Raw genomic sequence first — 12142 nt, 5'->3', positions numbered from 1 at the left:
CCATTGGTAGGTGGGACAGTTTCCGAGAGCCCGTACAAGTCTGTAATGGGGCCAAGGCCACCCAAACATCATCACTTCCGGCATGGGCAGGAACCTAAAACATCCCTTGCCCTTGATCTTCATTTTATAGCTGAGGCAGTCTAGGTCCAGAAGGAGTACTCGATCACCTCACAGCAGAGTCGGGAACAAGGAGGAGGTCTCTTAGGCCCTCAGTGTGCTGCAGGATAGGGGCTGAAGTACATAATGATATCAGAGCAAAGCATCAAATAAAGGCATAAATTGGAGAGAGAACACTTTAGAGCTTTTCTCTGAAAAGATGAACTCCATGCTGTAACTCTAAAAAAATCTGAAGAGATACTTGCTAGAGAGGGTGCTTTAGACAGAGCAGAACCATCTGATCACATAAAACATCTGAGATTTATGTTTTTAAATAGCCAAATAAAACAGAACATCAATTCACAGAATACATATATTTACATTAATTCAAATGCTCAAAGCACAATACAGTAGGATCTATTGAATTGTTCATATAATTTGGTTTACATATACACGAGCCTATGAACAAACATTAGCTAGAACAAAGGTTTAAGAAGTTACTCAGACATTTTGGTATTGACACCTACATATTTATGGCAACAAATGATGATAACTTTCAACTTTCAATAAGATCTTTTGTGTAAGGATAAGAAATGTACAGAATGGAAAAGAAGACAGTCAAACAAATGTACCTTTATTGCACTATTTATCTAACACCATTTGGAATGTGGTGTTATCCAGCAAATTGTATCAGTGCATTCTGTTTCTTGGAGTCTCAGATGATGAAATTAGCTGAATTATTCCCAAATCTAACTTTACTTTTGTGCTTTGTAAATGCCGCTTGGCTCTTCCTTCTGCATCTTTTAAAAAATAAAATGGGACACTAATGCTTTTCTTTAAAATAACTTTGGTCCTAAGAAGTTAGTAAAGTCTCTTTTTAAGGAGTACCCATTCATGAAATTTATTATTTCTTTCAAGAATCCTGGACAAAAAGACAAGGTCACCTCCAGACCAGCTTTGAAATGGTCAGCAGCGCTAAAGACTAAGAGACTGTTATTTAGAACTTAAACTTTGGAAAACAACCCCATCTTTTTCTGGCACACTGAGGAACCGAAGTACCCCTCACTACATTTCCTAGTAAGCAGTTAAAGAGGCCATTTGGTTGCATTTCAAAACACAAAACAACACCATTTCTGTCCTCCTGTTTATTCTGTAAACTGCAAGGAAAGTTAAGTACGAAGTGATTAAATGACTACAGCCTACACAGACAGGCACAAAATTAAGCGGACGCCACAAAGGGTGTGTCTGAAAACACAGAATTGACCGAATCGGAGTCGGATTTCACCCTCGTGGACTTCAGGATGCCCTCGGCTATGACTGGTTCACTGGGAAAGAGCCTGACTTTACCATTCTGCCCTGCAGCAGTATCCTTCAGGGGTTCCAAAAACACCACTCTTTTCCCAGCCCCTGCCTTCCGTTCGTCAGCGGGGGTGTCGCTGGCAGGACCGGGGTTGAGAATAGATGCATGGGCATTGCTTTGGTTGAGATTATTTTTTTGTCTCTTGGTTTTACACTTGCAAGGACACGGCGTCAGATAGAGGTACAAAAGTACCAAAACGATACTGGCCACGCAGGCTGCGAGGGTGGTGAATGCTGTGTTAAATGCCTCGTGGGCATGGGATTTGTTTACGGTGAAATTGCTTACGTTGATGGTGACATCCACCGTCTCGTTTAAGAGGCGCTGCCTGTTCATGGCGATACAGGAATAGACTCCAGCATCCTCAAAACGAGGACTTTCTATGACCAGACTTCCATTGCGAAACACGTGAAAGTTCTCCAGCTCTTTATCGGGTTCCAGCAGCCTGTTATCCGGATGGACCCAAATGAAATCGGTATTTGCATTGCTTGTCTTGCTGTCACAGGGGACAATCAGCCTTTCCCCGACTTGAGCTTCATGAATAAAGCCAAGTGCACGGAAGGAGCCATTGATGATGCTGTCCGAGCAATTCAGAAAGCTATCCTGAAGCAGAAGCACCTGCTGGGAGTGCTTGGAATCAGACCACAGGCGACAGGTATAATCATTCTTAAAATCCATCACTGAGCTAAAGTGTCTGCGATACCAAAAGATCAGCAATGAATAAAGGGAACAGTCACAGACAAATGGGTTTCCATGAAGGTAGATACCTCTCAGCTGTTTTCCTGGTACTAAATTAATGTGGTGCATTGGCAGGGAGGGGATTCGGTTATAAGAAACATCTAGAAACATCAGTTCTGCCAGCTTGAACCTTCCAACATACAAATCCATGGGGAACTGCGTAAGAAAGTTTCCACTTAAGTAGAGTTTTTGCAACTGGGAGAGCCCTCCAAAAGCTGAGGGATCCAGATAGGAAATGTGATTGTTGTAAAGCAGGAGCACTTCCAGAACCTTTAACTCTTGGAACACTGCACTTTTCAGGGTCTTCAGCTTGTTGGACGATAAGTCAAGACACTTCAGATTTGGAGTTGTGGAAAAACTGCCTGTGGCTACGCTGGTGATGTTGTTATGACGAATAATGAGGGTGTTCAGCTTAACAAATGATACTGGAATCCACTCGGCATCCAGGAGCCCGATTCTGTTATAGCTCAGATCCAGCCTCTTAATCAGTCTGAAAAGGTTCCCAGGCACCTTGGACAGGTTTTTGTTGGTGCAGCTCACGATGTCCGTGGCACAGATGCAAGCAGTGGGGCACACCCCGGAGGCGCCACGGCTCACGGTCACCGTGATCACCAACAAACACAGCAGCTCCCTGCAGCCCCGTCTGACAACTCCAGGCAGGGTGGGCAGCGTGTGTAAACGTAAAGACATTATGGTCGCCTCCAAGTCTCTTCCTGGAGCCTTTCCACCAGCTCAGCCTCCCACCAGTGAACCTGGTAAACAATCAATATTGGGGGGGGGGGGGAGAAAGCAAAGTTAACTACCACCAGTTAACCCTTAAGAGTCATATCTTGCTTTCTTTTCAATAACTTTTGAAATGCAGGTTGTATGTCACGCTGGGGGAGCCTACTACGGTGGTTTTTACTGTTAAATGCAATTTCTTTTCCTGGGGTACTCCTGCTTAAAGACACTGACGGTCGCAATCTATCAATACAACCGTCTCAACATCAGAAAGTCAGTATTTTTTTAACGTGCAGCCTGCGTCGTTTTTTTAAACTCCCTGCAACAGACACAAAAATACACAAACGCAACCTACAAACAAACGGAAATGCATAGGAAGCCACCCCTCCAGAAAACAACTCACAGAGCTGAAAAGCCTCACCGGCTCTGGGGATAGGCCGCCGACGGTGGTGTCTTCCGAAGGTCTGTGAGTCTGTCTGTCTCTGTCCGTCCCTCCTGCCTTTCCCGAGTTCCTTTCCCTCCTGCTCCCGGCGGGCGGCAGCCTCTCGCCGGCTCTCAACTTTGGGGAGTTTCAAGCAGCCGCGGCGGCGGCAGCCACCCGGGGCGCAGGAAACGTCTCGGCCGGCTCCGGAGGGTTCTCCCGGGCTCTCTTCATTGCTCGGCTCAAGGTACCGGCTCGGCGCCCTGGCCGTCGCGTGTCCCGGCGCGGGGCGACCCACTCCCGGAGCAGGGTCCGAGGGGCGGGGGCGCCGGCAGCGGGTCGGTCCCGGCCCCGCCTCCCGGCTCTCAGGAGCCAGCAGGACCCGGGGTTCCCGCGCGCCGCCGCCCGGGTTTTATCCCCGTGCGCGGGGTCGGATGCGGGGCGGGGACACGGTCCCGCCCCTGCGCGTCCTCCCGCCTGGAAGCGGCTCCGAGGCTGCGGGCGGGAGCGGGCTGGGCGCACTGCTGGGGGCGCGCGGCGCGGGGAGGGGGCGGCGGCGCAGCCAATCGGAGCGGCGGCCGGCATCCCTCTCACCGTCCCCCCCACACCCCGCGGCCTTGCGGCCACCTCCTGCCTCCCGGGAGAGGGTCGCGGCGGAGTGGGGTGCACGCCTGAGGCTCACCCATTCCCACCCGCTGTGTGTGCGTGTGCCCAGCCCTGAACGGGGTGGTCGGGTGGGGCGGGGGTTCAGGGGGCACGGCCAGCCAGGGAAGGAGAGGTCTCTCCCTTGAAGACCCCACTTGTCGCGGCCGCCGAGGTCCACTGAGCTCCCGACCTCTTGTAGCTTTCTTTGGGCCAGGGCCAAGAGGGCTCCCGCCGGACTAAGTGCAGCAGCTTTTAAACGTCTACAAAATAAATCCAGAAATGGCCTTCCGTCCTCGGCCACGTTTGGGGGGGTGAGGTGGGCGGGAGTATAGGGAAATGACACTTTCCCTCCGGTGCCACCAGGATCTCTGTTTGGGGGAAGGAACCGGGAAGGCACTGTGGGGACACGCCGCACCTCCCTGGGAAAGTTCTATCCCTTTCCTAACTCAGGAGGCGGCATCAAGGATGGTGCCCAATACGAAAAGGAGAAGACAGGAAAGAAGGCTTGGGGCCGACCTTCCGGCTGGAATGCAAAGATAAGGATTTTAAGCTTTATAAAAAGGAAAAAAAAAAATATATATATATATATATATATATATCCCGGAGCCAGACCCCCCCCCACTTTTTTTAGGGGGTTGGAGTGGGCCAGGGCGGTTGGGGGGGAAGGCGGTGGAAGCAAGTGTGTTCATGCCAGATACGGACTGATCCCTAGAAGGGGTCCCTGCGCCGGGGTTCTTCATAACTCCCAAGAGACTGGGGGGCGCCAGACTCGAGCGTGCTTCGGTTTTAGCCAGCTAGGAAAGACGCAGTCCGAGGTGAACACCCCGCCAACCTACCCCACCCCCACCCCGCAAACAAACAAACAGAAAAGCCCAGCAGAACAAATGCAAGGTGAAGGGCTTGGGGCTGATGAGCTTTTCGATTAAAAATCCGTTTTGTTTAATTCCAAGATCAGTTTTAACGATGGGATTTGACTGAGCCAGATGGCCCATTTGTCCATTATATCTGGATTAAAAAATAAATAAATTACTGCCCTGACAAGAGATAACGAACTAAAGCGGCAGGGATAAGGAGATGGAAAAGCAGACCAAATTGAGAAAACAGGAGTGGGGCAAATAACTTGTAATATTACTTGAAAAATAAAATGGATGTTATAACAACCAACTCCTCCCTCTCCTCCAACCCCCAAGCACACTTGAACAACCTTGAATTTACTGGGAGTTGGTCCCTTCATTGTTCATGAATGGATTCATGTGGTAGCACAGATCTGTTAGGTCAGTGCCAAATTTAAATAGAACTGTGTGCATTGTTAATTTAGTCAGCCTGCTTGTAGAACAGATCTGGACTAGCCCTGGGAAATCAAGATTTTTTTTTTTTCAGGTGAAAGCAGCTTGATTCAGGGTAGTTTCAGTTTCATGAAAAGTGGAATTTTATCCTAAGAGTGCAGCCTGACATGCTCTAGGAAAGCTTCCTCACTGTGGGCTCCCAAGAGAGGGAGAGGATGAACGTTTCGAAAGTTAAGCCACACTTCCTAGGGCTGTCAGAAATCCTGGGTCTCCAGGCCTTGGTTTTTACAGTTAACAATGGTTAACACAGAGAAATGGAATTGAACTCACTTAGAGGAATGCTCTCTAAATGACTAACAAACGGGTTTTTGCAATGTTTTACTAAGGACGTGACATCCTATTCAAAGGAAGCCATGAAGGTGGAAGAAAGTCCTTTATGTCCTAGGAAAGTACTGTGAAAAGAAAAGGGACTCAAACGTGGACCCAGATTATGTCCTTATAGCTTTAGGGGCATCCTAGAAACACCCGTGCAAAGATCCCACAGCAGAAATAAACCAAATGCTCTCAACATCTACACACGCTTCTCTATTTGAAGTCCTGATTTTTGAGATTCTGCCCATTTGGCAAGAGGAAAGGAGTTTTGAAAGGGGTGGGTTTTCTTGGCTTTGAGAAGAAAAAGCTAAGCATTTACCTTAATTTGGGGTGTAAGGTGTGACCTTATGTTATGGAGGGAGCTTTCTCTACATCCTTTTATCTCTCCTGCCAGTTCCTCTCTTTCCATTAGAAGGGAAGTTCCACAAGGGCAGAAATGTTTTGTCTGGGACACTGCTCTATTCTTAGCTTCTAGAACTCTGCTTGACACTTGCTTGGCATTCAGTAAATTTTTGATAAATAGACTGAGGTATGGGGAACCTCTTCTAGGCCTATTTGAGCTGAGTCTGGTAGTTGATATCCTGTTCTCTATACTTCATGAAGCTTGTCAGAGAGACAGAAGAGAAGGGAGGGAAAGAGGAGCCCTGTGAACAAGACTTGAGTCCTAGATCCAGTGGTACCTGAAGGCCACTGTCTACATTTACTTCCTTTCTAATTACATTCTCTATCCCCCTTTATTTTCTTAAATTATTTTAAGTTACGTTCATGTGCTTGTGACTGCAGGAGTTTTACAGTGTGTAATGATGGTGATGATAACTATGAAGGGCTCTTATGATGTGCTACATTCTGAGCTCTTTGTTTTACATGAATTATTTCATTTACCGCTCGCCATAACACTGCAACATTATGTAATCCTATAATCCAGATGGTAAACAACTGTGTTCCAAATTATTTGAAAATGGAATGGGATGAAATTAGCTTGAGGCTCCATTTGAAGGATTTAGATGAAACTGAAAAGAGATGTTTCTGACGGGGTGGCTCGAGGCTGGAATGGTTGCCAAGACAGATGGTTGAGTTGCCTTCTCAGGAGTTTAAAATAGGAAAGATAGATATTCTTCTGGTCTTTTCCACATGGCACAATCTTTTGGTATTTTTGACCATTCAATGACTCCAGTGACTGGTAGAAAGTGGATCAATTCTGAATCTAGTGTGCAGAGGCGAGGGTGAGTGTGTGAGAGTGTCTGACCTGGTCTGCAAGTAACTCTGACCTGGGGGCAGGGATTTAGGTAGATGAAATCTCAGGGTTTTCCCCAATTGCCGTCAAAGACTTAAGGCCTCAGAGACATGAAACAAGAAATGGTGATAGCACTGGTTTGGGATTCTGAGTCCTTTTTACTAAGAATGAACAGTTCACTAGCACTTTAGATTCTATGAAGGGCGTGTCCATTCTGTGTCTCCTCAGATTCTAACACTCATCCTGTGTAAACAGGTGGCGCTGGGACACCAGCAGATATCTAACATGGCCTCCTTTTGTCACCTGGGGACGCATCCTGGGTTCTTCAGGAATAGCCCCCAGGGGTCTCCAGCTCTGCAGTCACCTGACTGTTGCACACAGGAGCTTTCTGCCAAGACCCCCTCACTCTGGGGAAAACACTGTGCAGAGGATTTTTACAGTGTGTGGAGACCCGGCCTATGGGAAATACGGCCCTTTGCCCACCACCTCTGGAAGTGTGCTCTGCTCCTGTAACAGAGCTCCTGTTTTAATTTTGGTCTTATTCAGTTGGTTTTTGTAAATTGTCCAGGACTTACAGTAGAACCAGATTTCTCACCCAGTCCTATGTCCTTGGCTGTACGGAGATTCGGGATCTGGCCCCGCCATGCTCTCTGAACTCCAGGGGGGCTTGGGTCAGCTGGTGGCTTGGTTCTCTGGGAGCCGCCTTGACTAGAAATGCTGCGGGCTAGTCGGTTACCCACGAGCCCTCTCCAGGGAGAGTCCAGAATGGGCAATTTTTTGAGCAGTTCTCACTCATCTGTTCTATCTCCTGTCTTCAAGGACATAGACTGTGTAGGTTGTTTCTTTTTTTTCTTTTTTTTTTTTTTCTAGTGTAGTTGACATGAAATTCACAGAAACAAAACTCACCTTTTTTCACCTTTGAAGATCATCTGAAAGAGTACACACACGTCACAGCAGTAGGTTTTTAGAATTGTCATCTTTCCTTATCTGCATTTTCTGGTTTTTTTTTTACAATGATTTTGTGATACGAAAAAACACAATGAGTACTTGCAGTTGTTTCAAGTTACTTGTGACTAAGTCATACGCATCAATGTTTCTGCTTTATTTTGATTCTGATTTAATATTCAGGGACTCTAGTTTCAGAGAGCAAAACCCTCTTCTGATTTCTCCGATGGAAGTGACTCTAATTTCCCCTGTCTTGTTCTGGGTTGGCACTACAATCCTTTATTTGGCAAATATTTACTGAGCATCTACTATGTGCCCGACACTATTCTTTATCACCATACATAAAGGCTGTCATAGCCATGCAAGCCCAACTAGAATGAGAGGCATACTAGTCACTCACGTATTTCTCGGTGACCAGTTGTCCGTGATCCCAGATGTGAGGCTCAACATGGTTGGCTGGGTCAGCTCCCAAGAGCTATGCATCCTTCTCTCTCAGTGCATTTTTAGACCAGCCTTTGTGAAGGCAGCAGGACTCTGCCCCACACCATGTGTTTTTGCGTGAGAAAGAAAAACAAAAAGAACAACTGAAGCCCTTTTTTCTTAATCCTAAAAGTACGACATGCTCAGTGTAGAAAAATTGGAAATACAGAATGTAAAGAATCAGAGAATGTCATTTACAATCTTACTGGTAAATTACATTTCTGCTCAAAGAATAAATCCATTGTAGTAAGGAAACTGAGATGTTGCAAAAGGATGGTTTGTCATAATTATGTAAAAAGAAAAGAAATAAACAGACTTTGGTTTTTGTTGGTGGTGGTAGTGGTGGTTTTTTGTAGGTTTTCTTTTTTTCCTTAATGCTCTGAAATTCTCAGCCTTAGGAATGAAGTAAGCAGATGAACACTTGCTTTATAAAATTCAGTGTGTCAAAGCCGTGCTCCTAGCATTATGGTTACCTCTTGCAATTTTGGTCATAAATGGTGGCTGCTCTAATTTCCGTTTTGCTCATTATTAGCCTGAAGGAATCATCTAATTGAATCCCTAAATGCTGTTACATTCCTCAAAACTGGGGCTAATTCTATCTCTCTGATAAATATGGGCAATGTTTCACAAACCCAGTTTGGAGACTTGTAGGAAGCGTTCAGACTCCTATTTTATGTTCTTTAAAAAAAATAGGATTTCCTGGGCGCCTGGGTGGCTCAGTGGGTTAATCCTCTGCCTTCGGCTGGGGTCATGATCTCGGGGTCCTGGGATCACCCCGCATCAGGCTCTCTGCTCGGCAGGGGGCCTGCTTCCTCCTCTCTGCCTGTGTCCCTGCCTACTTGTGATCCCTGTCTGTCAAATAAATAAATAAAAATCTAAAAAAAAAAAAATAGGATTTCCTGTAGCAGTAATTAAATGGTCACATTTCATAAAGGTACTATCTGCATATTCAAAGAAATACTTGATTTGGAGCAATAAGTATTTGCTAGACAAAATTAACACAAAATAAAATGGAATTGAGAGAAAAAATAATAGACTCTGTCAGAGAGCCACCACAATTGTAAATGCTGATTCTGTTATTTTCAGCAAATATAAGGCTCTCTGTGGTGGTTTTTGCATGCATAATTTGCTCTGGAACTCTGACCTTTGAGCCTGTGATAATGAAAAGCAATATTGCATTCATATAAGGGAAGTCAGAAGGACCTGTGGAAAGATCCAAGAAAGTGCATTTGATAACAGGACCCAACATTTATTGCATTTTTACTACAATACACCAGACTTTGCATTTAATTCTTTCAAGAGCCCTAAGAGATGGTCATTAACATCCCCATTGTCTAATGAGGGCAATGGGGCTGAGGTGGTTTATGTAACTCACCCAAGATTAGCGGTAGAACCAGATCTCTCACCCTGCTGTCTCACTGTGATCTCATGCCCTACCATTAGCTCTAATGCTTCCCATTAGGGAGGAAAGGGGTCAGCCCTGATTTAAATTCCATTCAGCAAATATTGTTAGTCCTGGCCACAGTCCCAGAGCCATCATATAGTTGCTCTCCTCTAGGAATTTGTAGTGTTATTCGAAATAATTATAGGGTATAAGACAGTATATAATTCAATTTCAAAGTGGACTAGCAAAGAGCCAAAATATTTGCAACAGAATAGGCATTTTGGACATTGAAAAATTCCAATACAGGCGGATTTTTAGACCTTCCTCATTTCTTGTTGACCCAATAGCTGACTCAACAAAGACAGTCATATGCAAATAAAAGTACAATTTGGGAAGAACCCCTTGAATGGTTAGGGACAACGATTATCTTAGAATCAAGCGACAATAATATGGCTTCTTTTATCCATGGCATTCATAGTGGAGAATTATAAGCAAGGAAAGGAGTATCTCTCTTGCCACAATTAAGAGTCTCAAACGTCCTCTAATCACATGCCAAAAGGCAATGTGTCAAGGAAAAAAAAAAAAGGTGACATGGTAAAATAGAGCATTGACTAACGAATCAACTTTCTGTGTTGTGGTGGTCAGAACTTCCATTTATTAATTGCATAATCTTGGGTAAGTGACCTGGTCTTTCAGGCTCACCCTCCTCATCTGTAAAACGGGAATCCCGTGTGAGCAGAGGCACCACTGGGTTTCACACAGTTGACTGAGATGAGCGGAGACCTGAAAAGTTGCTTTGGGAATGATAAAGCGGGAAACAAGCATCACAGGGAGTCCCAGTCCTGTTATTCATCTTTGCTGTCCTTGCGCCTTGGACGTGATCTGACACAGCACAGATGTTGAGCAAATGTCTGTTGAACCTAATGGAACAGAAGCTTGTTTTATGTACAAAAGAAATAGAGCTGGAGAGGTGCCTTGCCACAGTGATGTTTGCACTAATTATGTGGCTCCCCTGGGCCCGGCTGTACCAGAGTACAGCGGGTCCTTCAAATGAGGACCTGCTGTTGGCTCAGCCCTGCCTTATCCTCCTAGGTACTCTGCTGCAGACTGGAGGGAGCTGCAGGTCTGCAGCGTGGGCTTCTTCAAGCCCCTTGGGACTCGAAGCTTTCATGTCGTGCGGAAACATCCTGGGCGGAGACTTTTTAGCTAGGAGTGATGATTGGCAACCTCAGAACGCACAAGAGACTACTCAGAGGGGTTTTGAACTACAGGGGAAAAAACAAAATAAAACACCAATAATAATAATAATAATAATAATAATCACTCTCTCCAGAGGGCAGCTCTCACATGTTGTTACTTGCATCACGAGACAAATATGTGGAAAGAAACCAGGGAAGCCGTCTTGGAAGCTGTTGTGTAAAAGTAGTCAGGGGCAAATCTGAACAAGTTGCTGAAGGATGAGTCTGCTCGTTGACATTTCCTACTTTGCAGAAACAGCAGGATGACGGAAAACATGCTGTTGTGGCCGCCGTCCACATTTATCTAGAGGTAGAACTTTTTCATTGACTCCATTATAGTTACTGAAACGGTTGGACATCTCAATTCCTCTCTTCTGAATCTCTTTTGCTGGGAAGGCCCCGAGGACCTCAGGTCCATTTGCACAAGTAAGATATGCATTTACCCAGTAAGTATCAACATGCGTCTTTTTGTTTGTTTGGTATGTCTGGGAGAGAGCTGGATGTGGGACTCTCCAGATAGGGCCACCTTCATAACATCCACATAGCCCACCTTGACAGGTTCAAAAGCTTGATATTTTTGATGTCCCAGAGTTCATTGTAGAGAATGTTGAATGATTTATAATGTCCCCCCGAAGAATAAGCACCTGTGCATTTAAAATAAAAATCAAGTGGATCAGAACTTGATATGGGCTTGATCAGAATCTCCACCTGTAAGGAAGCTTTGGGAAGCCAAGTTTATAGTCATAGGTATGTTTGGTGAGTGTGAAATGATGGGGAAGTGTAGGTCGTCTGATGAATGTAATGTGTAGGGGGATCAAACTGTTATAGCACAATAAATCCATTGTTGCAAAAGAGTTATGTCTTCTAATAAGACCACATACTCAGATTGGCTGCACCTGGCACCATCATCCCTGGGCAGGAGGTGCCAAGCAGCTGATCAGTGAGCTTTCAAGTTACACAAGAAAAGCAATGACATTATGATTCTGCCCCACTAAGAAAATTACACTTTTTATTAAAGGCAAGATCTCCCTCTTTTTCTCATCACTATAAGAACAGAGTACACAAAGACAGAACAATGTCATCAGTAAGGCTGAATGGTGGTCACACAGAAGAGACGTGGATAAACAAAGAACCCAACTCAATCAGAAGGAGAGATCAGAGGGGTGCCTGGGTGGTGCAGTTGGTTAAACCTCTGACTCTTGGTTTCAGGTCAGGTTGTGATCTTG

The 12142-nt window shown here is 45.5% G+C and overlaps 1 protein-coding gene across 2 annotated transcripts; it reads right to left on the bottom strand.

The window, feature by feature from the left end:
• Positions 1-398: 398 nt before the first annotated feature.
• Positions 399-3721, bottom strand: AMIGO2 (adhesion molecule with Ig like domain 2). 2 transcript variants are annotated; one of them, XM_059185559.1, is made up of 2 exons: positions 3315-3721; positions 399-2943 (listed from the first exon to the last, which is right to left on the bottom strand). In XM_059185559.1, exon 2 carries the CDS (start codon positions 2879-2881, stop codon positions 1316-1318), a length of 1566 nt encoding a protein of 521 aa, XP_059041542.1. In that variant the 5' UTR covers positions 2882-2943; positions 3315-3721; the 3' UTR covers positions 399-1315. The 2 variants fall into 2 exon arrangements, with proteins under 2 accessions (XP_059041542.1, XP_059041541.1); XM_059185558.1 differs by having other exon boundaries at positions 3333-3720.
• Between the last annotated feature and the right edge of the window lie 8421 nt (positions 3722-12142).

This window comes from Mustela lutreola, chromosome 8 (assembly GCF_030435805.1).
Source record: "Mustela lutreola isolate mMusLut2 chromosome 8, mMusLut2.pri, whole genome shotgun sequence".
In the NCBI taxonomy this organism is placed as follows: domain Eukaryota; kingdom Metazoa; phylum Chordata; class Mammalia; order Carnivora; family Mustelidae; genus Mustela; species Mustela lutreola.
Note: the sequence above shows the minus strand (reverse complement) of the source record. Positions and strands in the feature narration are given on the sequence as shown.

Bases quoted from the DNA above. Each gene is read 5' to 3' on its own strand.
- AMIGO2 (XM_059185559.1), bottom strand. From the start codon at position 2,881: ATGTCTTTACGTTTACACACGCTGCCCACCCTGCCTGGAGTTGTCAGA.